This window comes from Balaenoptera borealis (assembly GCF_965194805.1).
Source record: "Balaenoptera borealis genome assembly, chromosome: 9".
Lineage (NCBI taxonomy): Eukaryota > Metazoa > Chordata > Mammalia > Artiodactyla > Balaenopteridae > Balaenoptera > Balaenoptera borealis.
The window spans coordinates 111,153,372-111,180,838 of NC_138873.1; the positions used below are offsets into that span (position 1 = coordinate 111,153,372).

At 39.5% G+C, this 27,467-nt stretch overlaps 1 protein-coding gene across 4 annotated transcripts in view; it reads left to right on the plus strand.

Moving 5' to 3' along the window:
• Nucleotides 1-27,467, plus strand: part of KCNQ5 (potassium voltage-gated channel subfamily Q member 5) — a 567,647-nt gene that overhangs the window by 407,787 nt on the left and 132,393 nt on the right. For all 4 annotated transcript variants that reach the window (XM_082405058.1, XM_082405060.1, XM_082405059.1 and 1 more), the window contains exon 3: nt 12,221-12,347. In XM_082405058.1, coding sequence (XP_082261184.1) covers nt 12,221-12,347 — 127 coding nt within the window. The remainder of the gene's footprint in view (nt 1-12,220; nt 12,348-27,467) is intronic.

The window sequence follows — 27,467 nt, forward strand, 5'->3', positions numbered from 1 at the left end:
TGGTTTGAGAATATTTTCTCTCAGTCTATAGTTTGTCCTTACATCCTCTCTGCTTTTTTTTTATTGTTATTATTCATCCATTTTATACACATCAGTGTATACATGTCACTCCCAATCGCCCAATTCATCCCACCACCACCACCCACCCCACCGCTTTCCCCCCTTGGTGTCCATACGTTTGTTCTCTACATCTGTGTCTCTATTTCTGCCCTGCAAACTGGTTTATCTGTAGCATTTTCCTAGGTTCCACGTACATGCGTTAATATACGATATTTGTTTTTCTCTTTCTCACTTACTTCACTCTGTATGACAGTCTCTAGATCTATCCACAACTCTACAAATGACCCAATTTCATTCCTTTTTATGGCTGAGTAATATTCCATTGTATATATGTACCACATCTTCTTTATCCATTCATCTATCGATGGGCATTTAGGTTGCTTCCATGACCTGGCTATTGTAAATAGTGCTGCAATGAACATTGGGGTGCATGTGTCTTTTTGAATTATGGTTTTCTCTGGGTATATGACCAGTAGTGGGATTGCTGGGTCATATGGTAACTCTATTTTTAGTTTTTTAAGGAACCTCCATACTGTTCTTCATAGTGGCTGTATCAATTTACATCCCCACCAACAGTGCAAGAGGGTTCCCTTTTCTCCACACCCTCTCCAGAATTTGTTGTTTGTAGATTTTCTGATGATACCCATTCTAACTCGTGTGAAGTGATACCTCATTGTAGTTTTGATTTGCATTTCTCAAATAATTAGGGATGTTGAGCAGCTTTTCATGAGCTTCTTGGCCATCTGTATGTCTGTTTTAGAGAAATGTCTATTTAGCTCTTCTGCCCATTTTTGCATTGGGTTGTTTGTTTTTTTAATATGAGCTGCATGAGCTGTTTTTATATTTTGAAGATTAACCCTTTGTCCATTGATTCCTTTGCAAATATTTTCTCCCATTCTGAGGGGTGTCTTTTCGTCTTGTTTATGGTTTCCTTTGCTGTGCAAAAGCTTTGAAGTTTCATTAGGTCCCATTTGTTTATTTTTGTTTTTATTTCCATTACTCTAGGAGGTGGATCAAAAAAGATCTTGCTGTGATTTATCTCAAAGAGTGTTCTTCCTATGTTTTCCTCTAAGAGTTTTATAGTGTCTGGTCTTACATTTAGGTCTCTAATGCATTTTGAGTTTATTTTTGTGTATGGTGTTAGGGAGTGTTCTAATTTCATTCTTTTACATGTAGCTGTCCAGTTTCCCCAGCACCACTTATTGAAGAGACTGTCTTTTCTCCATTGTATATCCTTGCCTCCTTTGTCATAGATTAGTTGACCATAGGTACGTGGGTTTATCTCTGGGCTTTTTATCTTGTTCCATTGATCTATATTTCTGTTTTTGTGCCAGTACCATATTGTCTTGATTACTGTAGCTTTGTAGTATTGTCTGAAGTCAGAGAGTCTGATTCCTCCAGCTCTGCTTTTTTCCTCAAGACTGCTTTGGCTTTTCAGGGTCTTTTGTGTCTCCATACAAATTTTAAGATTTTTTGTTCTAGTCCTGTAAAAAATGCCATTGGTAATTCGGTAGGGATTGCATTGAATCTGTAGATTGCTTTGGGTAGTATAGTCATTTTCACAGTATTGTTTCTTCCAATCCAAGAACATGGTATATCTCTCCATCTGTTGGTATCATCTTTACTTTCTTTCATCAGTGTCTTATAGTTTTGTGCAGACAGGTCTTTTGTCTCCCTAGGTAGGTTTATTCCTAGGTATTTTATTCTTTTTGTTGCAGTGGTAAATGGGAGTGTTTCCTTAATTTCTCTTTCAGATTTTTCATCATTAGTGTATAGGAATACAAGAAATTTCTGTGCATTAATTTTGTACCCTGCAACTTTACCACATTCATTGATTAGCTCTAGTAGTTTCCTGGTGGCATCTTTAGGATTCTCTATGTATAGTATCATGTCACCTGCAAACAGTGACAGTTTTACTTCTTCTTTTCCAATTTGTATTGCTTTCATTTCTTTTTCTTCTCTGATTGCCATGACTAGGACTTCCAAAACTATGTTGACTAATAGTGGCGAGAGTGGACATCCTTGTCTTGTTCCTGATCTTAGAGTAAATGCTTTCCGTTTTTCACCATTGAGAATGATGTTTGCTGTGGGTTTATCGTATACAACCTTTATTATGTTGAGGTAGGTTCCCTCTATGCCCACTTTCTGGAGGGTTTTTATCATAAATGGGCGTTGAATTTTGTCAAAAGCTTTTTCTGCATCTATTGAGATGATCATATGGTTTTTATTCTTGAATTTGTTAATATGATGTATCACATTGATTTGCATATATTGAAGAATCCTTGCACCCATAGGATAAATCCCACTATATCATGGTGTATGATCCTTTTAAGGTGTTTTTGGATTCTGTTTGCTAGTATTTTGTTGAGGATTTTTGCATCTATATTCATCAGTGATATTGGTCTGTAATTTTCTTTTTTTGTAGTGTCTTTGTCTGGTTTGGGTATCAGGGTGATGGTGGCCTCATAGAATGAGTTTGGGAGTGTTCCTTCCTCTGCAATTTTTTGGAAGAGTTCGAGAAGGATGGGTGTTAGCTCTTCTCTAAATGTTTGATAGAATTCACCTGTGAAGCCATCTGGTCCTGGACTTTTGTTTGTTGGAAGATTTTTAATCACAGTTTCAATTTCATTACTTGTGATTGGTCTGTTCATATATTCTATTTCCTCCTGGTTCAGTCTTGGAAGGTTATACCTTTCTAAGAATCTGTCCATTCCTTCCAGGTTGTCCATTTTATTGGCATAGAGTTGCTTGTAGTAGTCTCTTAGGATGCTTTGTATTTCTGCGGTGTCTGTTGTAACTTCTCGTTTTCCTTTTCCAATTTTATTGATTTGAGTCCTCTCCCTCTTTTTGTTGATGAGTCTGGCTAAAGGTTTATCAATTTTGTTTATCTTCTCAAAGAACCAGCTTATAGTTTTGTTGACCTTTGCTATTGTTTTCTTTGTTTCTATTTCATTTATTTCTGCTCTGATCTTTATGATTTCTTTCCTTCTACTAACTTTGGGTTTTCTTTGTTCTTCTTTCTCTAGTCCATTTAGGTGTAAGGTTAGATTGTTTATTTGAGATGTTTCTTGAGGTAGGCTTGTATAGCTATAAACTTTCCTCTTAGAACTGCTTTTGCTGCATCCCATAGGTTTTGGATCGTCCTGTTTTCGTTGTCATTTGTCTCTAGGTATTTTTTGATTTCGTCTTTGATTTCTTCAGTGATCTCTTGGTTATTTAGTAACGTATTGTATAGCCTCCATGTGTTTGTGTTTTTTACGTTTTTTTCCCTGTAATTGATTGCTAATCTCATAGCGTTGTGGTCAGAAAAGATGCTTGATATGATTTCAATTTTCTTAGATTTACTGAGGCTTGATTTGTGACCCAAGATGTGATCTATCCTGGAGAATGTTCCGTGTACACTTGAGAAGAAAGTGTAATCTGCTGTTTTTGCATGGAATGTCCTATAAATATCTATTAAATCCATCTGGTCTGTTGTGTCATTTAAAGCTTGTGTTTCCTTATTAATTTTCATTTTGGATGATCTGTCCATTGGTGTAAGTGAGGTGTTAAAGTTCCCTACTATTACTGTGTTACTGTTGATTTCCTCTTTTATAGCTGTCAGCAGTTGCCTTATGTATTGAGGTGCTCCTATGTTGGGTGCATATATATTTATAATTGTCATATCTTCTTCTTGGATTGATCCCTTGATCCTTATGTAGTGTCCTTCATTGTCTCTGGTAACATTCTTTATTTTCAAGTCTACTTTATCTGTTATGAGTATTGCTACTCCAGCTTTCTTTTGATTTCCATTTGCATGGAATATCTTTTTCCATCCCCTCACCTTCAGTCTGTGTGTGTCCCTAGGTCTGAAATGGGTCTCTTGTAGACAGCATATATATGGGTCTTGTTTTTGTATCCATTCAGCAAGCCTGTGTCTTATGGTTGGAGCATTTAATCCATTCACGTTTAAGGTAATTATTGATATGTATGTTCCTATGACCATTTTCTTAATTGTTTTGGGTTTGTTTTTGTAGGCCCTTTTCTTCTCTTGTGTTTCCCACTTAGAGAAGTTCCTTTAGCATTTGTTGTAGAGCTGGTTTGGTGGTGCTGAATTCTCTTAGCTTTTGCTTGTCTGTAAAGCTTTTGATTTCTCCGTCAAATCTAAATGAGATCCTTGCCGGGTAGAGTAATTTTGGTTGTAGGTTCTTCTCTTTCATCACTTTAAATATATCATGCCTCTCCCTTCTGGCTTGTAGAGTTTCTGCTGAGAAATCAACTGTTAACCTTATGGGAGTTCCCTTGTATGTTATTTGTCGTTTTTCCCTTGCTGCTTTCAATAATTTTTCTTTGTCTTTAATTTTTGCCAATTTGATTACTATGTGTCTTGGCGTGTTTCTCCTTGGGTTTATCCTGTATGGGACTCGCTGTTCTTCCTGGACTTGTGTGGCTATTTCCTTTCCCATGTTAGGAAAGTTTTCAACTATAATCTCTTCAAATATTTTCTCTGGTCCTTTCTCTCTCTCTTCTCCTTCTGGGACCCCTATAATGTGAATGTTGTTGCATTTAATGTTGTCCCAGGTCTCTTAGGCTGTCTTCGTTTCTTTTCATTCTTTTCTCTTTTTTCTGTTCCACAGCAATGAATTCCACCATTCTGTCTTCCAGGCCACTTATCCGTTCTTCTGCCTCAGTTATTCTGCTATTGATTCCTTCTAGTGTAGTTTTCATTTCAGTTATTGTATTGTTCATCTTTGTCTGTTTGTTAATTCTTCTAGATCTTTGTTAAACATTTCTTCCATCTTCTCCATCTTTGCCTCCATTCTTTTTCCAAGGTCCTGGAACATCTTCACTGTCATTATTCTGAATTCTTTTTCTGGAAGGTTGCCTATCTCCACTTCATTTAGTTGTTTTTCTGGGGTTTTATCCTGTTCCTTCACCTGGTACTTAGCCCTCTGCCTTTTCATCTTCCTTCTATCTTTCTGTGAATGTGGTTTTTGTTCCACAGGCTGCAGGATTGTAGTTCTTCTTGCTTCTGCTCTCTGCCATCTGGTGGATGAGGCTATCTAAGAGGCTTGTGCAAGTTTCCTGATGGAAGGGACTGGTGGTGGGTAGAGCTGGCTGTTGCTCTGGTGGGCAGAACTCAGTAAAACTTTAATCTGTTTGACTGCTGATGGGTGGGGCTGAGTTCCCTCCCTGTTGGTTGTTTGGCTTGAGGTGACCCAACACTGCAGCATAACTGGCCTCTTTGTTGGGGCTAATGGTAGATTCTGGGTGGGCTCAAGCCAAGGAGTGCTTCCCAGAACTTCTACTGCCAGTGTCCTTGTCCTCACAGTGAGACAGAGCCACCCCCCGCCTCTGCAGGAGACCCTCCAACACTGGCAGGTAGGTCTGGTTCAGTATCCCCTGGGGTCAATGCTCCTTCCCCTGGGTCCTGATGCGCACATTATTCTGTGTGTGCCCTCCATGAGTGGAGTCTCTGTTTCCCACAGTCCTGTCAAAGTCCTGCAATCAAATCCCATCAGCCTTCAAAGTCTGATTCTCTAGGAATTCCTCCTCCCGTTGCCGGACCCCCAGGCTTGGAAGCCTGACGTGGGGCTCAGAACCCTCACTCCAGTGTGTGGACTTCTGTGGTATAAGTGTTTTCCAGTTTGTGAGTCACCCACCCAGCAGTTATGGGATTTGATTTTATTGTGATTGCACCCCTCCTACCATCTCATGGTGGCTTCTCCTTTGTCTTTGGATGTGGGGCATCTTTTTTTGGTGAGTTCCTGTGTCTTCCTTTCAATGATTGTTCAGCAGTTAGTTGTGATTCTGGTGCTCTCACAAGAGGGAGTGGTCCTCTCTACTTTTGATGAAGTCCCATTTATCAATTTTTCCTTTCCTTACTTAGCTTTTAGTGTAAAGTCGAACTCTTTGCTTAGCTCAATTCCTCAAGTTTTTCTCTTATGTTTTTTACTAAAAGTTGTATAGTTTTAATACTTAAGCCCATGATCCATTTTGAATCAATTTTTGTATAAAGTGTGAGATATAGATAGAGGTTCATTTTATTGTATATGGATGTCCAGTTCTCCCAGCACTGACTATTGAAAGGGCTATTTCTTCTTCCTTTGAATTACTTATGTACCTTTATCAAGTAATCAATTGAGCATGTTTGTCTGAGTGTATTTCTAGGTTCTGTGTTGTGCTCCATCATTCTCTATGTGTCTGTCCCTCTGCCAAGACCACACAGTCCTGATTATTAGAGCTACATAGTGGGCCTTAATAACAGATAAAGTGATTCCTCCCACTTCATTCTCTTTTTTCTGGATTATTTTTAGCTATTCTAGGGCCTGTGCCTTTCCACATCAGCTTTAGAGTAAGTTTCTTTATGTCTACAAAAAAAAAGAAAACGCTTGCTAGGAGTTTGATAGGAATTTCATTAAGCCTACACATCAATTTGGGAAGAGCTGACATCTGTATTATGTTGAATCTTCCAATTCATGAACATGGTATTTCCATTTACTTAGGTCTCCTCTGCTTTCTTTTACCGACATTTTGTAATTTTCAGCCTGCATACCCTGTACAGATTTGTTAAGTGCATAGCTAAACATTTAATTTCTTTGGAATGATCATAAATAATATTGTGCTTTTAATTTTGGCTGCCACATCCTTACTGTTAGTATGCAGACATCTGATTGGTTTTTGTATATTGATCTTGTATCTTGCAACCTTACTGAGCTCACTGATTAGTTCTAAGAGTCTTTTGGTAGATTCCTTGGGATTTTCTCTGTAGACAACCATGCATCTGCAAATATAGACTATTTTATGTCTGTCTTTCCAGTTGTATGCCTTTTATTTCTTTTACTTGCCTTATTGCAGTGACTATATTATGCAACTATGAATAAGAGTGATGAACTAAGGAACATCTTTCTGTGTTCTTGATTTTTGGAGAAAAGCTTTCAGTCTTTCATCATTAAGTATGACATTAGCTGTAAGGGTTTTGTAGATTCTATTTATCAAATTGAGATAGTAAACCTCTATTTCTGACTTGCTGAGAGTTTTTATCATGAATGGGAAAATTGGATATCCATATGCAGAAGAATGAAATTGGACCCTTATCTCACACCACATACAAAAATCAACTCAGAATGGATGAAAGACTTAAATGTAAGGCCTGAAACTATAATATTAGTAGAAGAAAACATAGGGAAGGAGCTTCTATTTTTAATTTTTATTGAGTATAGTTGATTTACAACATTGTGTTAGTTTTAAGTGTACAGCAAAGTGAACCTATTATACATATACATATATCCACTCTTTTTAAGGCTCTTTTCCCATATAGGCCATTACAGAGTACTGAGTAGAGTTCCCTGTGCTATACAGTAGGTCCTTATTGGTTATCTTATATATAGTAGTGTGTATATGTCAATCCCAATTCTTTCAATTTATCCCTCCCCACCGCCTTACCCCCAGGTATCCATAAGTTTATTTTCTACATCTGTAACTCTATTTCTGTTTTAAGATAAGTTAATTTGTACCCTTTTTTAGATTCCACATATAAGTGATATCATATGATATTTGTCTTTCTCTGACATAGGGAAGGAGCTTCTTGACATTGGTCTGGGCAATGTTTTTTTGTTTTTGTTTTTTAATTAAGGTGCAGTTGATGTACAATATTATATAAGTTTCCGGTGTACAACATAATGATACACAATTTTGAAGGTTATATTCCATTTATAGTTATTATAAAATATTGACTCTATTCCCTGTGTTGTACTATATATCCTGGTATCTTATTTATTTTATACTTAGTAGTTTGTGCCTCTTAATCCCCTACCCCTATCCTGCCCCTCCCCACACCCCTCTCCTCATTGGTAACCACTAGTTTGTTCTCTATATCGGTGAGTCTGTTTATTGTTATATCCACTAGTTAGTTTTATTTTTTAGATTCCACTCATAAGTGATATCATACAGAATTTGTCTTTTGGATTTTTTTATAAGACTCCAAAATCACAAAAAACAAAAACAAAAAGAAATACGTGGGATTGCATCTAACTAAAAATCTTCTGTACATAAAAGGAAAGTATCAACAGAGCGAAGACACAACTTCTGGGATGGGAGAAGACATTTGCACACCAAACATCTGATAAGAAGTTAATATCCAAACATATATGGACCTTCCATAACTCAATAGCAAAAAATAAAATAAAATAACCTGATTTAAAAATGGGCAACAGGTATTATGAAAAGGTGTCCAACATCACTAATCATCAGAAATGTAAATCAAAACCACAATGAAGATTGGGATTGACATATACACACTACTATATATAAAATAGATAACTAATAAGAACCTACTGTGTAGCACAGGGAAGTCTACTCAATACCCTGTAATGACCTATATGGGAAAAGAATCTGAAAAAGAGTGGATATATGTACATGCATAACTGATTCACTTTGCTATATACACCTGAAACTAACACAACATTATAAAGCAACTAAAAATTAATTAAGAAAAAAAAAGCACAATGAGATATCACCTCATATGTGTTAGAATGTCTATTATCAAAAAGACAAAAGATAACAAGTGCTGGAGAGGGTGTGGAGAAAAGGGAGCCCTTGTGCACTGTTGGTGGGAATGTAAAGTGATGCAGCCACTATGAAGAACAGTATGGAGGTTCCTCAGGAAATTAAAAATAGAGCTACCAGCAACCCACTTCTGGTCCTATATCCAAAGGAAGTGAGGTCAGGATCTCAAAGAGATATCTGCACCCTCATGTTCATTGCAGCATTATTCACAGTAGCCAAGATGTGGAAACAACCTAAGTGTCCATCAATGGACAAACGAATAAAGAAGATGTGAGATAGATAGATAGATAGACAGACAGAGACGGGAGTATTAGTCAGCCTTAAAAAAGAAATCCTGCCATTTGCAATAACATGGATGAATTTGAAGGACATTATGCTAAGTGAAATAAGTCTGACAGAGAAACACAAATACTGCATGTTCTCACTTATATGCAGAATCTAAAAAGTCAAACTCATAAAAACAGAAAGTAGAATGATTGCCAGGGATTGGAAGGTGGGAGGGAAGGAGAGATACTGGACAGAGGGCACCAAGTTTCAATTATGCAGGATGAATAAGTCCTGGAGACCTAACATACAGCCTGGTGACTATAGTTAACAATAGTGTTAGTGTGTCCTGGAAATTTGCTAAGAGATTAAATTTTAAGTGTTCTCACCAAAAAAAAAAAAAAAAAAAAAACCTATGTGAGGTGATGGATATGTTAATTAGCTTGATTATGGTAAACACTTCACAGTATCTATGTACATCAAAACATCGCATTGTACAGCTCACATATACAGAACTTTTATTTGTCAATTATACCTCAACAAAGTTGGGAAATGAAAAAAGAGAGAGAAAAGGTTATCTTCTCACAATTCCATTCCCCATCAGGTCTGACTGTCAGATTTGGAATCCTTTCCCCCCTCTTTCTCAATAGCACTTTGTTCCTTTTAATTGAAATAAGATGGAAATTTCAGGAAACAGGAGACAGAATCTGGTCAAAGTGGTTTTCATGCTTTTGCTCCCAATCAAATCAGCTCAAGTCTTGGGAGGGAGCATCCCCACGTCCTGTAGCTCCGGGCCTGAGAGAAACGCTCCACAGACACCTCCCTGCTGCTCGCTCGGTGACCAGAGAGTTTGAGGTTATCGCTCACTAAGTCTGAAACCAGGCACTCATAAAGAATACTAAGGAATGCTCTAGTAGGAGAGAATTCTGACTCTAGTCTTACTTCTCCGAGGCAGAAACTGTGACCCTGTAGTGAAATCCAATTACAATATCCTCTTGCTTTATTTGGAAATGAAGGATTTTTCCCAACATAATTAAAAAAAAAAAAAAATTCAGGAGGCAATATTCCTGAACAAGGGACCCTGAATAAAGAATTTGTAGATGTAATTTATCTGCCTCAGGATACAACATAGAAATGATGCAGTGAGGGCCTACCTTCCTAAAGTAATAGAATGGTCCTTTATTCTAATATTCTTTATTCAATATCTAAAGATTATTGGCCATACATTGGCTGGTAGCAGCTACTCCCATGAAAAAGTAAAATCATTCTACTGTAGTGCCAGTTGCTCAGGCCACATTTGGGATTTTCTTAGCTATCCCTGATAATAGGACCCTGCAAGTGGAGTGCCAGACTTCCTGGCTCAAGTAGGAGGTGGCGGCCGGGATAAAAGTGGCCCTGCCATTAAATGTGCACTGGACACACGGCTGCTGGGCACCTGGGGCCTCAGCAGGCTCTGTATGAGGAAAGAGAAGGATTAAACCAAGCCCGGCCTCCCCAGGGTTCACTCCCAGCTCTTCCTAACGTGGCGCTTCAGCCATCTTAATGAATGAATAAACTCAACTACCTAGATGTATACTCAAAACTAAAAGCAAAACAAAACAAAACCCTGATATCATGAATGAGTGTGCATTGACCATGGCTTTGGTTATCTGCATAAAGTCATCTGCGGAGATTTAGCCCATGGGTAGTTTTAAGTCACTGTAAGTAAGCAGCCATGATATTGGAGATTTATTTCCCATGATGAGAAATATTTGTGGGTTACTTAGTGCAAAATAACAGAAGGAGAGAATGATGTATCTCTACTAGGCATTTCAAAAGTGCAGTATATCATCACATGCTCTAACTGAAGAAACAGACATTTGCCTGAAACTTGCAACAAAAATGCCATTTTTCTAAATTTGATAACAGTTTTCATCTTGGGACATGGGAGTACGGGGAGTGGCTTAGGACTTTTACTTTCTACACTCAACACGTCTGTGATGTTTAGAGACTTTAATAAGAACCATGTATCACTTTTATAATTAAGCAATTATAACAAAAATCAAGTAATAAATATTGTTCTACATCATGAATGCTGAGTCAACCCTTGTTTAAAAACAAGAGAGAGATTCAAAAAAAAAAAAACAAGAGAGGGAAATATTTTTAAAGGAAAACAAATCAAATGTGATAAACTCAGTGCTGCCCCTATAGAGGGACAGCAAGGTGACTGTGACAGGTCTGCTCCCGAGGTGCTTTCTTCTGACAGAGTCCGGTGGTTTCTCAGTCTGTGACCCACATTTAATGAGCCTCTTTAGTTGGCTTTTCCCCGGGTTCACTCACAGTTCTTCCTAGATAATCTCAAAGCCCTCCTGCTGGAGCAAGTGTTATTTTCTAGGCAGCTCTCACCAAAGGGCAGCCTAATAATTAACAAGCTTCAGATCCAGAGGCTTCAGGGTCTCATTTCTGGCAAAGGATGTATGTGCCACACACAATAACACTGTCAAAACTTGCTGTCTTCTAAGGAGATTTTGACATCGTAACAAAAGAACTCAGTATCCTCCTAAATATTTACTTCTCCTCTGAGAACAACTCTTAAGGGCTCAGGGATTGTGTCACTCCTTGCAGCAAAATGAGGGTCTGTTTTCTGTAAAACTGTGAAGCTGTGTTTTCAGGGTTCGCTCTTTCATTTCAGATATTTCACATGTTACCAGGTTCTAAGGTCAGTTGCACTATACAGTCAGCTCTCCTTATCTGCAAGTTCCACATCCACAGATGCAACCAACCGTAGATCGAAAATATTTGAAAAAAAAATTCCAGAAAGTTCCAAGAAACAAAACTCAAACTGCATGCCAACAACTATTTACAAAACATTTACATTGTATTAGGTATTATAAGTAATCTAGAAATGACTTAAAGTATATGGAAGGATGTGTGTAGGTTTTATGTAAACACTACTTCATTTTATATAAGGGACTTGAACATCTGAGGATTTTGGTGTCCATGGGGTCCTGGAACCAATCTCGAGGGACTGTGTATTCCAGACAAGGGGATCTGTAATTCAGCCTGCATATTTAGAATTAAAACGGACTCCTAAACTTGCAAAGCTTTAGAGACTTGAAGAGGAATAGCATCCCATGATAGGAAATAACAATGTGCATGATAGAAAATACAATAGCATTCCATGATAGGAAATACATTTCCGATGTTCTCCGGGTTTAGCTTGATTTGGAGAAAAGGCGATGTTAACTTCAGACTTTAACAAACAGATATTTTAGATGAAGTGCTTGAATGTCCAGAAATATCCACAGAGCTTCCTGCTGTGGTTTGATCCATAATACCTCTCTCTGACATACCTCATTTGACATTTTAGGAGTTCGTGATGATCGTCGTCTTTGGTTTGGAGTTCATCATTCGAATCTGGTCTGCAGGCTGCTGTTGCCGGTACAGAGGATGGCAAGGAAGACTGAGATTTGCCCGGAAGCCCTTCTGCGTTATAGGTGAATATCAAAGTCCTGGATACCTAGATTTATGACATCACATCCTTTTCTTCTGTTTCCGGTATTGCAGCATTTAGTTAATGTTAAAAGCTAACATTCATGGATTATTCACCATGGGCCAGCAATCTCGTGTTTTGAAAGTGCTGACTCATTTAATCCTCTTCATAACATGATGAGGTAGGTATTTTTATTATCCCCATTTTACAGATGAAGAAATTGGGGCACAGAGAGGTGAAGTGAGTTGCTAAAAGTCATGCAGGTAGTTAGTGGTGGAGCTGGGATTTGAGCCAGATGGTCTGGCTCTAAAATACCCACTTGTGTCAGGTTAAGTTATGCTGAAATACATGGTTCTCGAGTGTCGCCCTGAGTTTGGGAGCATTGATTTCACTAAGGACAAAGAAAGACCCTTTTTTGCTCTACAGTGTAAGCAGTACCCCTTTTATGCTCTTGATCTGCTGGAACGTATAAGTGTAGTTGTCCTGGTAAAGCATGTTAATGAGCATGCCTCAAGAATAATTACAAGTATGTTTATGCACGGTGACTGTTAGACTTGATAAAGTGTTTACCCTCTGAAATTTGAGTCCCCACCCTACAGTCCCCGAATAAATATCACATCCCTGCAGCTCCCTGGCTGCCGTCCTTTCAAAGAGATTCCATTCACCTGGGTACCAGCCTGAAATTATAAAACAATTTCAGAGTTAAGATCTGGCACCTCCAAGTAATATACTTAAAAGTGGATCATAAAATTGAAAACCTTAGTCAATTGTATCTCAATTTTCAATTAATCGATTAATTTTTTAAGTAAGTTGTCTACATCATGGCCCTTTATCCCTAAATATTTCAGTGTGGGTTTTCCAAAATAAGGACATTCTTTTACCTAACCTTCCATAAATTGGACATTAACACAATACCTTAACTAATCTGCTGGTTGTATCGCGGTTTTGCCATTTGACCCAATAATGTCATTTGTAGCATTTTCCCTCCAGGGCGGGATCCAGTCTGGGTCACAACTGTGCCTGGTCATCACGCTTCTTTGGTCTCATTCATCTAGAACCGTTCGTCAGCCTTTCTCTGTCTTTCCCAACACTGACATTTTTGAAGAATTCGGCCTATTTTTAAGAAATAGAATGTTATTCCTTTGGGGAAAGAAAAAGAAAACCCTGTATACAAAAGCTTGTTGTTATTGTTGATGTTGTAGTTGCTGCTGTTATTCAACAGCTACTTTTGGTTTTCTTGCTCTTTTTTCCTTCCCACTTCTTTGGTAGCCATTCAAATCCAAATGCTGAAAGTTCTCGGTGAGGTTTACTTATTTCAACTCTTTCCAATCTGAGAAAGTGGGGTTTTTATTTACAAGCTAGTTTAGACTAAGCTCTTCATCAGCAGCTGGTTTGCCATTTTGTTTCAGGAGTTGGGAATTGTTGAGCACCTTTAGTTTCCTCCCTAACCCCTATTCCTTAAGGAGGAAGTGGAGAAACCCCCTCCACGGGGACTGTAAGAGGAACCATTTGTCCCATCTTTCCTCCCAGTGCGGTGTGAGTGGCGCACGTCCTGGGCACAGGGAAGCGGGAGGGCTCCCCACACGCATGCACATTGCCAGAGCCACCGTTCCTTCAACCAGACGTTATGGACATGGGGCTGTGCGTGAAGCCCTGCGGTTACCGCAGTGAATCTGGTGCAATTCTAAGTTACATCAACCTTGAAACATCTTGTTTGGCCTTCACTAACGCAGTCTGTTTGTCCGGCTGCCCCTCTTCTGCCAGAGAGGCGTGGAGGAAAGTGGGCGCCAACGCCCGGCCTTGCGGGTCCACCCAGCCCCCAGGCGGGCCCACCCAGCTCTGCGGGGGTCCACCCAGCCCCTGGGGTGCATCAGTGAAGGCACTTGATTTTCCTCTGGAGGTTTTTCCTCTTTTTTAATTCCCTGCTCAAGCTACACCACAAAACACTGTAACTCGATGTGGAATCACGGCACAAGAACTTCCTGTCCTATGAGGGACCCAAACAAAACCATTCACAAAGTAGATGGTTTGGCCAGGGCTCACTCAGCTTCTACAGGATAAGGTTGGTTCACGGATGACTGCAGGAATGTTCCATTCCAGGCTTTAAAACCAATTTAAAATTGGTTTTATTCCAATTCCAGAGGCAGTGCCAATGTATTTCTGGCTTCTAAGCTAAAAAGCAGATTCTCTCCCAGACGCCTGCTGCCCTTTGATAGCTGTTCTCAGCTACGGATACATCAGCACATCTTAGTCTTTTAATCTTTCTCTTCCTGTCTCGGATCCGTTCAGGTCTTGGTGTAACGCATGGCTCTGAAGACGACGTTGTTGTCGTCTGTAACTTAGCCACCTTTGCGCCCGTCAACTGTGACCTTACAGATTTAGTGTGACACGGTTTAGGTGTGGCTGGAGCTTAGTTACCGCTTCAGGCCTTTTCTTCGTTTGGATATTTGACCTCTAGTGAATCTATCGCTTTGGAAGAAAATTTCACGGATAAAAATATGATGAATCCCCATTAGAACAAAAACAAGATTTGTACTTACATTTAGGATAACTATGCACTTTTCAGTCTTTTTTTTGAGGTATGTGTAATGGTTTGATTCATGGTCCAGATGAAGCAATGAAACAGTGAAACGTGTTCACACGTGGGTCTTGAGGATGAGGTCAGTAAGGTGTAACCTACACAGAGGAACCGAGGTCACCTGCCTGAAGGCGGCAGGCTGTAGCAGGTGGCTGCTGGGGCCCTTTCTAGGCCTGCTTAATAGGCCCATAAAAAAATGATTGATGTCAGGGGTTAAACGATAAAGCAAAATGTAAAGTGAACCCTGGATTTCCCTCGTTTGGCCTAATTTACCGTGGCAAAATGGACAAAGAAGTAGCATCTCCCTCATCTGTCCGTGATAACTGTTGTGAGTTTGGAAACGTAGCTAACCTCTCTCAAGACTCCATGTATCTGTAAGATACGGTTACTCTGAACATGCCAAATACACACCCAACACTTTTAGAAGGCTTGAGCATTCAAGGAAGGATCCAGAGAAGACTGGTAGCCTGCCTGTGCCTGCAGCGCGGGGGGTGCTTTCTGGAAGCACCCCTGTGTTGCTCTCTCCAGCTGAAACAGACCAAAGCTACTACAGCCGTCACCTAGCGAGCCCTGCAGACCAACTGGTAGTATTTGGACACAAGGTGATAGAGGCCCAGGAGCTGATTCCCAAAGACTGCAGGACTTCCCCTCCTGACCTGCCCACGCCTCCGCCCCTGCACTGGAGCCAGAACCAGGGCATTTCCAAATATTGTTGATTTGAGAAATCATAAAACCATTATATTCTTGGGTTTGAAAAACATATTTTAAACAACTGTAACCTAAGGGAAGAAAAAAAAAATCTATTCAATTGTTTTTTAATTAGATGCTCTCTTTCGTTACCATGTTGATTTATCTCTGCTTGATTTGAGGAGTTTGCTTTGAAAACTGGTAAAAGCTTATCTTGAATTACAAAATTCTTCCTTATACCTATGCGTTCAATTTACATCTCTCCCCTAAGATGCTGTTGAAATAACATTTCTACATACATCTGGGGGCCATAATCGCTGCCCTACGACTGGGAGAGTCAAGTACATTTGGGGATATCTAACGAGCTGCCCTCATTCACCTGGACCGGCTGCTTTCTGATTTCTCTACATTCAGACACAAACCATTCCCTCCGTGGCCTCAGTATTGAGAACGTGTGAAACAACCTCGAAGACTGAGTTCACAGTCACTCCTTTTCTAACTTCCGTTAAGGACCTACCTGAAAGTTGCAAACCATACCAAAGGCTGGTGCTTAGATCGCGACAAGGAGCCTGATGTGTCAGGAGGCCAACCGGTTCCCTGTAGCCGCGGCTTTTCTGGATGCCCCAGTGACTCTGTCTACAGACATATGTAACAGGGCCATACTTCTCAGTCCTGCAGTGCATCTCAGGGAAGCAGAAAGCACCAGCCTGTGGTTAATCGTGGATCTGTATTTGATGCTAAATATCAGTCTGTTTTTAATTGCTATTTTAGCAGTTCTCCTTCAGTGTAATATTTCCACAAGAGGATGAAAGAGGCAAACCTCAGCATGGATATTTCCCCCTGAATAGAGCATATATGCCTTTGACATGCAATAACAGTCACTCCTGAAAATGCCAAGTGTATTTTTTTAATGAGAAGAAAATAACCAGTGTCTTCTTTGGCTAAAACAAAATTGGAGCCTTTATTAAAATCAACCACACAGCCGAGGCCACTCTAATATATCTGTGAGTTCATCCTATTAAAAGGCAGCTTCAGCTGCTAATGTGTTGGAAAGCTGTATCAGAGACTCTCAGACTGCCACTGGTTCTGAACTGAAGACTGAGACACCATTTTTCTACCTCTCCAGGTTCTCCATCTTTGGTTCCAGGAGACATACTCAACTGCGTCATTTTCTACACCTTCTAATCTCCTCTGCCCTTTAGTAGAAGTTATGTTCTCTTGGGTTATTTCCTGTCAGTCGTATACTCTTCTGCTGTTTCTCTTTCCATCTAAGTGTTCAAACTCCGGTGCATGTGGTCACCTCCATGTGATTCACTGGACCATCTGAGGACCATTGAACCCTGTTGGGTTGATTGACCACAGAACATTAAAGCCATTTCAATCCTTCTAATTAATAAGAGCTGATATTTATTGAGACTTGCTACATGATGGGTACTGCTCTTGAACTCTATAAATACTGTCTTATTTAATCCTACATGAGTTTTATAATATCCTTTTTAGGGATGAGGAAGTAAGCTAAGGCTTAAGAAACTTGTCCAGAGTTAGAAAGATGGTGAATGAAAGAACCAGGATTTCAGTCTAGAAAAATATACCTACCTGATGAGCTCTTTTCACTCACAACACTCCTGACACCTAATATGTGGCGGTTGTTCCCCACACCAACCAATTCTCCAACTTTCCGGACACCAACTGGGTGTTCAACAACTCAGTACAATCCTGACACTAACAACTGGTACTAGCACCGACCCCGCAGGTTCAGGGCTTAGTCCCACAGGACTTTCCCTCCTCGACATCAGATGCCAGCCACAGTGAGGTGCCCAGGCTAACACACTTCTGCCTGGCTGACTACAGTTTGGGGGCTCCAGTAACTCCCCACCTCACTAGAATGACACAGAACTCAAGAAAGTGCTGTACCTTATATTACATTATATTATATTGTATTATATTATATTATATTATAGCTATAATCCAAGAACAGCAGCCAAATGGAAGAGGCACACAGGGCAGGTATTTGGGGCAAAGGACTGGGTAACATGCAGTTTCCATGCCCCCACCAGGCACCCCGCCTCCCAGCACCCATATGTTTACCAACCCAGACACTCTCCAGTACCCATGGTTTAGAGATTTTCATGGAGCTTTTACTCCAAAGGCACAAGTGATTAAATCATTGGCTACTGGTGATGGAACTCCATCTCCAGGCTCCTTTCCCTCACCAGAGGTCCAGGGTGGGGCTGGCCCTCTCATCCCGCCTTTGTCTTTCTGGTCACCAGCCCCCATCTTGAAGCTCTCTAGGGAACCCCAGCCACCTCGTTATCGTACAAAAGGCACTTGTCATGCCAGAGATTCCAAGGTTCAGGAGTGTGTGCAAGGAACCCAGAACAATGGGCAAGTATCTACTTCCCAGAGTACCACACTACCAACTGTGAGAAGATTGTGCTTAGTGTTCATTAGTATTTTTAAATTAAATTTAGTTAACCTTGTCCATTGTCATCAACTTACATTTATAGTATTCATTATTTGTATACAAATATTATCATTTCTAATCTGAAATCTTTGAATGAGAAGCCAGACTTCACAAAATGACATTAATTGCAGTATCAGCCTTAAATATTAGCCTTATTATTTCAACTAGATCAGGTTACCTGTGCTGCTCTCCAACCTAAAGAAGAAATTAAACCCTAAAGTAGACTTACTTGCCTCATATAGGACTGCATACCCTTTTGATCAATGTTATCATGAGGTCCCTGGGTATTTCCTAATTGGAGGCATCTCCGGATAAGTGATATCACTCCCAGAAATGCCTTCGCATGTTTGTTCATGTTAGTAGACCCTTGGAGACCTGTTTAGGTCACTGTTGACCTGGTGCACAAATTTGAACTTATAATATAGTTTGATCAGCTGGTAAGACTTGACCATATAGAGAATACACTTAGAGGAAATGGATAGCTAAAGATTATTTCCCACTCCTTCTATAAACTTCATTGGCGTACTACGATATATTGTACTAATATTCTGTACTTTCAAATGTTATGTAAGAAAATTCATTCACAGACAGAGCACTTATTATGTACCAAACATGACCCAAAGATGGATAAAACATGATCCCTGCCTGTAAGAGTACAGTCTCCCATGCCCGTGGAGAAGGAGGGACACTAATTATGTTGATTCAGAGCAAAGGTGATGGAGGTAGAAGCAGTCTGGACAGAAAGGTGTAGAACATCATGACCGACTGAGCAGAGGAGTGAAAGATCCCCTGCATTCTGAGCTCAGTCACCCAGAAAATGTCTACACAGTGTCCACCATGTCCAAGCACGGTTGTAGATGCCAGGGATGCTGTGTGGCCCTAAATGGGCAGTGTCCTCCTTCCTGTCAAGCTAATATTCCAGTGGACAGAGAAAAATAATATGCAAACATATTTTTTAGAAACAAGATAATGTCAACTAGAGATAGCGTTATGAAGGATATAAACAGATTGGGGGCTTCTTTAGATCGGGTGGCCCAAGGGGGTCTTTCTAAGGAGTGGGACACTCAAGTCAACCTGAGTATTAGAGAAGCCACAATGAGAAGATGTGGGCACAGATCTCTCCAGGCCAGGGAGCAGGCATCGCAAAGGTTCTTGAGACCCAGTGAGCTTGGCTGGTACCAGGAAGAGACACATGGCCATTGCGGCTGGAGCTCAGTGAGAAGTGGGAGGTGATGGACGGACAGCCACCCCTGGGGGCAGTGGGGGCCGTGGGGGCCGCGTGAGGGCATATAGTTGCCTGAGACAAGGCAGCGTCTAGGATGGGCCACCAGGCAAAAGTCCAATAGATTGCTGGTGGGCCTAATGCTAAATATTTGGGTTAAAAAAATTTTTGATCAGGCAACAAAAAGTATGGCTACATAAGGCTCTGGGTCTCTTGGTCATCTGTCTATACCTGTCTGAACTTCATATTGGAAAATACAAATCATTACCCATCCAGAAAAATATAAACCTATCCCTCGGACTTTTCCACTCATCTATATATCTACCCTTAGAAACATGAAATGTCCAAACTGAAAAGAAACGTGTTATTTCCCGTGAGCAGCAGGAATTAAGAGAAGGTGATGAGAGCTCTCCCATTCCCCATGGAAACTATCACCAGGAAGCAATTCCCAAGGGCCTCTTAGCAAAGGACTCTGCGGCATATACTTAGTTATGGCTGCGACACAGATTTGTTTCATTAAAGGGTATTTACTTCCTTTGAGAAATTGTCCCTTTCTGCCTTGAGATGTTCTCTGAAGACTCGCGATCAGTAGGAAGCATTAAGCTGTCTCTCTGGGGTCATTTTTCCGAGTGGTGCTTGGAATTTGCCAGTAGGAGCCCCCATAGCCTCAGTGGAAGTCAAGCAGTTCAGCGCCTGTACGCGCTGTGGAGATATTCCCGGCACCATTTTGCAGGGTTTGTGTCTTATTTTTAATAAATACCACAGAGCGCTCCATGCACAGCTGTGTGCAGCATTTGAGAGCTGGATAATGTGCTGTGCAGTGGGAGTCTTTTAAAATTAGATCTTAAAGCTTCTTTCATTCCTGCTAAGAATCTCAACAACAGTATAAATGCATCTTTAATTCATCAAAGAATACCTTTCTGTAACGGAATTTGGAGCTCAGTTAGAACATAGAGCTCGTAAAGCAGCACCATGTCCCTCTGAGACGTTGCTTCTCTCACTCTGTAGACAGAAAAATTGAGGCCTGGCACAGGGCGGGTGCTCCGTGCTCAGCCCTCAAGTCAGCAGTGGGGCTGGAGCAGAAAGCCAGCCTCCTGTGGCTCACGGCTCTAAAGCACTACCTCTTGAGAGTCAAATTTAATGACTGTATAGTCCATTTAATCTCCACACGCAAGAATAACGAGGGAGCAGGAAAAAGGAATTTATTAACAGGTTGGTGGGAGACCATGTGACATAGATTAGCAACTTTCTTGTCAGCGTGTTCTAGGTGGTGTCCGTTGCCGTGAGAGATTATCCTGATTCCACGGGCCGCAACTGGCAAAGGACTGCTTGATTTTTCTCACTTTGAAATATAAGTTAATGTTCCACTGGAAAATGCTGCAGAACCACCATTTTTTCAGAAATAAAACTTCCTGATTTTTAAAAACAATAATAATAATAAGAGAAAAAAGAGTGCGTAGTTCCCCTCTGCACTCCTTCTGGGTAAAAAGAAAGAACCACATTGAATTAAATGCTCAACTCACAGCCTTCCTTGAAACAAGAGATGAGTGAGCCTTTGCTTCATTTTTGAATTTTGATTACTTTTCCACTAATCCACAGTGGCTGTGGACTTGCTGGACCATCTATGGCTTCTTTACTGCAGACGTATTAGAAAATGGACAACAGTTTAGGGCTGTATATAGATAAGAAATCTTCCTTTGATGCTGAATGTAACAGGAGGTTAGGATTTGGGCACTTGGTGTTACATGAACAGGAATAAAATTTCATGATTTAAAGTATAAATCATATTTACAAACTATCGCATATAACACCCATAGCAATCTTACTGAAACTGAAAAAGATGAGGATTCCCATTTTATATATTGAAAAACTGAGACTTAGATTAAGGGCCTTATCGAGGGTCACAGTGCATAAGCAAAAGAGTCAACAAAAAAAGAGAGATGTGCTCGCGTCAAGTCCCAACATCTTTCTATGACACCGTGTTATCACCCTGCATCACTCACATACAGCACCGCAGGAGCAAATCAGTAAACCATGTGACAGTCTGAGTCCCATCCCCAGATCTCCCCCGCCCCACAAGAGACACTGGCTAATGTGAAGTCTGAGACAAAATAGATTTTCGTTCCTTTTCCCAACAGTCATCTTCTTAAGATCTGGCCCTTTGTTACAACTTTTTATTTTGAAGTACCTTTAGACTTACTTAAAAGTTGCAAAAAGAATAGAGACGCACATTCACAGAAAGATAGACAAGATGAAAAGGCAGAGGGCTGTGTACCAGATGAAGAAACAAGATAAAACCCCAGAAAAACAACTAAATGAAGTGGAGATAGGCAACCTTCCAGAAAAAGAATTCAGAATAATGATAGTGAAGATGATCCAGGACCTCAGAAAAAGAATGGAGGCAAAGATCGAGAAGATGCAAGAAATGTTTAACAAAGACATAGAAGAATTAAAGAACAAACAAACAGAGATGAACAATACAATAACTGAAATGAAAACTACACTAGAAGGTATCAATAGCAGAATAACTGAGGCAGAAGAACGGATAAGTGACCTGGAAGACAGAATGGTGGAATTCACTGCTGTGGAACAGAATAAAGAAAAAAGAATGAAAAGAAATGAAGAGAGCCTAAGAGACCTCTGGGACAACATTAAACACTACAACATTTGCATCATAGGGGTCCCAGAGGAGAAGAGAGAGAGAAAGGACAAGAGGAAATATTTGAAGAGATGATAGTCGAAAACTTCCCTAACATGGGAAAGGAAATAGCCACCCAAGTCCAGGAAGCACAGTGAGTCCCATACAGGATAAACCCAAGGAGAAACACGCCAAGACACATAGTAATCAAATTGGCAAAAATTAAAGACAAAGAAAAATTATTGAAAGCAGCAAGGGAAAAACGACAAATAACATACAAGGGAACTCCCATAAGGTTAAGAGCCGATTTCTCAGCAGCAACTCTACAAGCCAGAAAGGAGTGGCATGATAGACTTAAAGTGATGAAAGGGAAGAACCTACAACCAAGATTACTCTACTCGGCAAGGATCTCATTCAGGTTCGATGGAGAAATCAAAAGGTTTAAAAACAAGCAAAAGCTAAGAGAATTCAGCACCACCAGACCAGCTCTACAACAAATGCTAAAGGAACTTCTCTAAGTGGGAAACACAAGAGAAGAAAAGGACCTACAAAAACAAACCCAAAACAATTAAGAAAATGGTCATAGGAACATACATATTGATAATTACCTTAAACGTGAATGGATTAAATGCTCCAACCAAAAGCCACAGGCTTGCCGAATGGATACAAAAACAAGACCCATATATATGCTGTCTACAAGAGACCCACTTCAGACCTAGGGACACACACAGACTGAAAGTGAGAGGATGGAAAAAGATATTCCGTACAAATGAAAATCAAAAGAGAGCTGGAGTAGCAATACTCATATCAGATAAAATAGACTTTAAAGAATGTTACAAGAGACAAGGAAGGACACTACATAATGATCAAGGGATCAATCCAAGAAGAAGATATGACAATTATAAATATATATGCACCCAACATAGGAGCACCTCAGTACATAAGGCAACTGCTAACAGCTATAAAAGAGGAAACCGACAGTAACACAATAATAGTGGGGGAGTTTAACACCTCACTTACACCAATGGACAGATCATCCAAAATGAAAATAAATAAGGAAACAGAAGCTTTAAATGACACAGTAGACCAGATAGATTTAATATTTATAGGACATTCCATCCAAAAACAGCAGATCACACTTTCTTCTTAAGTGTGCACAGAACATTCTCCAGGATAGATCACATCTTGGGTCACAAATAAAGCCTCAGTAAATTTAAGAAAATTGAAATCATATCAAGCATCTTTTCTGACCACAATGCTATGAGATTAGAAATGAATTACAAGGGAAAAAAACGTAAAAAACACAAATACATGGAGGCTAAACAATATGTTAGTAAATAACCAAGAGATCACTGAAGAAATCAAAGACGAAATCAAAAAATACCTAGAGACAAATGACAATGAAAACACGACGATCCAAAACCTATGGGATGCAGCAAAAGCAGTTCTAAGAGGGAAGTTTATAGCTATACAAGCCTACCTCAAGAAACAAGAAAAATCTCAAATAAACAATCTAACCTTACACCTAAAGGAACTAGAGAAAGAAGAACAAACAAAACCCAAAGTTAGCAGAAGGAAAGAAATCATAAAGATCAGAGCAGAAATAAATGAAATAGAAACAAAGAAAACAATAGCAAAGGTCAACAAAACTATAAGCTGGTTCTTTGAGAAGATAAACAAAATTGATAAACCTTTAGCCAGACTCATCAAGAAAAAGAGGGAGAGGACTCAAATCAATAAAATTAGAAATGAAAAAGGAGAAGTTACAACAGACACCGCAGAAATACAAAGCATCCTAAGAGACTACTACAAGGAACTCTATGCCAATAAAATGGACAACCTGGAAGAAATGGACAAATTCTTAGAAAGGTATAACCTTCCAAGACTGAACCAGGAAGAAATAGAAAATATGAACAGACCAATCACAATGAAATTGACACTGTGATTAAAAATCTTCCAACAAACAAAAGTCCAGGACCAGATGGCTTCACAGGTGAATTCTATCAAACATTTAGAGAAGAGCTAACACCCATCCTTCTCAAACTCTTCCAAAAAATTGCAGAGGAAGGAACACTCCCAAACTCATTCTATGAGGCTACCATCACCCTGATACCAAAACCAGATGAAGATACTTCAAAAAAAGAAAATTACAGACCAATATCACTAATGAATACAGATGCAAAAATCCTCAACAAAATACTAGCAAACAGAATCCAACAAAACATTAAAAGGATCATACACCATGATCAAGTGGGATTTATCCCAGGGATCAAGGATTCTTCAACTTACGCAAATCAATCAATGTGATACACCATATTAACAAAATGAAGGAGAATAACCATATGGTCATCTCAACTTATGCAGAAAAAGCATTTGACAAAATTCAACACCCATTTATGATAAAAACTCTCCAGAAAGTGGGCATAGAGGGAACCTACCTCAACATAATAAAGGCCATATATGACAAACCCACAGCAAACATCATTCTCAATGGTGTAAAACAGAAAGCATTTCCTCTAAGATAAGGAACAAGACAAGGATGTCCACTCTCACCACTATTGTTCAACATAGTTTTGGAAGTCCTAGCCATGCAATCAGAGAAGAAAAAGAAATAAAAGCAATACAAATTGGAAAAGAAGAAGTAAAACTCACTGTTCGCAGATGACATGATACTATACATAGAGAATCCTAAAGATGGCACCAGAAAACTACTAGAGCTAATCAATGAATTTGGTAAAGTGGCAGGATACAAAATTAATGCACAGAAATCTCTTGCATTCCTATACACTAATGATGAAAAATCTAAAAGAGAAATTAAGGAAACACTCCCATTTACCATTGCAACAAAAAGAATAAAATACCTAGGAATAAACCTACCTAGGGAGACAAAAGATCTGTCTGCAGAAAACCATAGGACACTGATGAAAGAAATTAAAGATGATACCAGCAGATGGAGAGATACTATGTTCTTGGATCGGAAGAATCAATATTGTGAAAATGACTATACTACCCAAAGCAATCTACAGATTCAATGGAATCCCTATCAAATTACCAATGGCATTTTTTACAGAACTAGAACAAAAAATCTTAAAATTTGTATGGAGACACAGAAGACCCCGAACAGCCAAAACAGTCTTGAGGGAAAAAAATGGAGCTGGAGGAATCAGACTCCCTGACTTCACACTATACTAGAAGCTACAGTAATCAAGACAGTATGGTACTGGCACAAAAACAGAAACATAGATCAATGGAACAACATAGAAAGCCCAGAGATAAACCCACGCACCTATGGTCAACTAATCTATGACAAAGGAGGCAGGGATATACAATGGAGAAAAGACAGTCCCTTCAATAAGTGGTGCTGGGAACACTGGACAGCTACATGTAAAAGAATGAACCTGAACACTCCCTAACACCATACACAAAAATAAGCTCAAAATGGATTAGAGACCTAAAGGTAAGACCAGACACTATAAAACTCTTAGAGGAAAACATAGGAAGAACACTCTTTGAGATAAATCACAGCAAGATCTTTTTTGATCCACCTCCTAGAGTAATGGAAATAAAAACAAAAATAAACAAATGGGACCTAATGAAACCTCAAAGCTTTTGCACAGCAAAGGAAACCATAAAGAAGACGAAAAGACACCCCTCAGAATGGGAGAAAATATTTGCAAACCAATCAATGGACAAAGGATTAATCTCCAAAATATATAAACAGCTCATGCAGCTCAATTTTAAAAAAACAAACAACCCAATCCAAAAATGGGCAGAAGACCTAAATAGACATTTCTCCAAAGAAGACATACAGATGGCCAAGAAGCACATGAAAAGCTGCTCAACATCACTAATTATTAGAGAAATGCGTATCAAAACTACAATGAGGTATCACCTCACACCAGTTAGAATGGGCATCATCAGAAAATCTACAAACAACAAATGCTGGAGAGGGTGTAGAGAAAAGGGAACCCTCTTGCACTGCTGGTGGGAATGTAAATTGATACAGCCACTATGGAGAACAGTATGGCGGTTCCTTAAAAAACTAAAAATAGAATTACCATATGACCCAGCAATCCCACTACTGGTCATATACCCAGAGAAAACCATAATTCAAAAAGACACATGCACCCCAATGTTCATTGCAGCACTGTTTACAATAGCCAGGTCATGGAAGCAACCTAAATGCCCATCGACAGACGAATGGATAAAGAAGATGTGGTACATATATACAATGGAATATTACTCAGCCATAAAAAGGAACGAAATTGGATCATTTGTTGAGACGTGGATGGATCTAGAGACTGTCATACAGAGTGAAGTAAGTCAGAGAAAAACGAATATCGTGTATTAACGCATGTATGTGGAACCTAGAAAAATGGTACAGATGAACCAGTTTGCAGGGCACAAGTTGATACACAGATGTAGAGAACAAACGTATGGACACCAAGGGGGGAAAGCCGCGGTGGTTGCGGGGGGGGGGGCGTGTGATGAATTGGGTGATTGGAATTGACATGTATACACTGATGTGTATAAAATGGATGACTAATAAGAACCTTCTGTATAAAAAAATAAATAAAATTAAATTAAAAAAAAAAAGAATAGAGAGGGTTGCCTTGTACCGAAGTATCCTTCACCCAATGATAACATCTCACGTGAGTTTAGTGCAGTTATCAAAACCAGGAAGTTGATTGCCTGTGTTACTAACTAAATTGCAAACGTTATTCAGATTTCACCAATTTTTGCTTGCACTCAATGAAATTTTATCCCATGGCTAATTTAACCATCACCACCATCAGGATACAGAACCTTCCCACCCCCCTTAAGAAACTTGGGGTGCTATCCCTTTAGAGTCACTCCCAGCCCCAATTCTAACTCCTGGGAATCATTAATATGTTCTCCATCACTGTAATTTTGTCATTTTTAGAATGTTACGTAAATGCAATCATATAGTCATAAATTCAGTCTTTTGAAATTGTCTGGTTTTTTTTGCTCAGCATAATGCTCTTGAGATCCAGCCAAGTCATTGCATGTAAAAGTAGTTCAGTCCTTTTTATTTCTGACTAGTATTCCACGATATGGATTATACAGTTTGTTTATCCATTTACCTGTTAAAGATCATTTGGGTAGTTTCTATTATAAATCAAGCTGCTATGAACATTTATGTAGAGGTTTTGTATGAACCTAAGTTTTTATTTCTTTAGGGTAAATACCCAGAATTGGGGTTACTGGGTCATATGACGTTTGTTTAACTTTATTGGAAGCTGCCAAACTGTTCCCAGAGTTTGACTGTTCCTTTTAAAATATAGACATGCCTAAAATACTTCATGGCAGTAAATTACATACATGTTGACTTCAGTGACATTTATTACTTTCATAGAAAATGTGTGTTTCTGCTTCTCTGTTTTTCTATGAAAATTATTTTAATAAGCAGAAGTTTCTGAAATTCGTATTAACTACTTGGGTCAAGAAACAAATGAAAATATAGCCCATTAAGGAGCAGTTCTTCATGCTCTGGTAAATGAATGTAAATTTGAT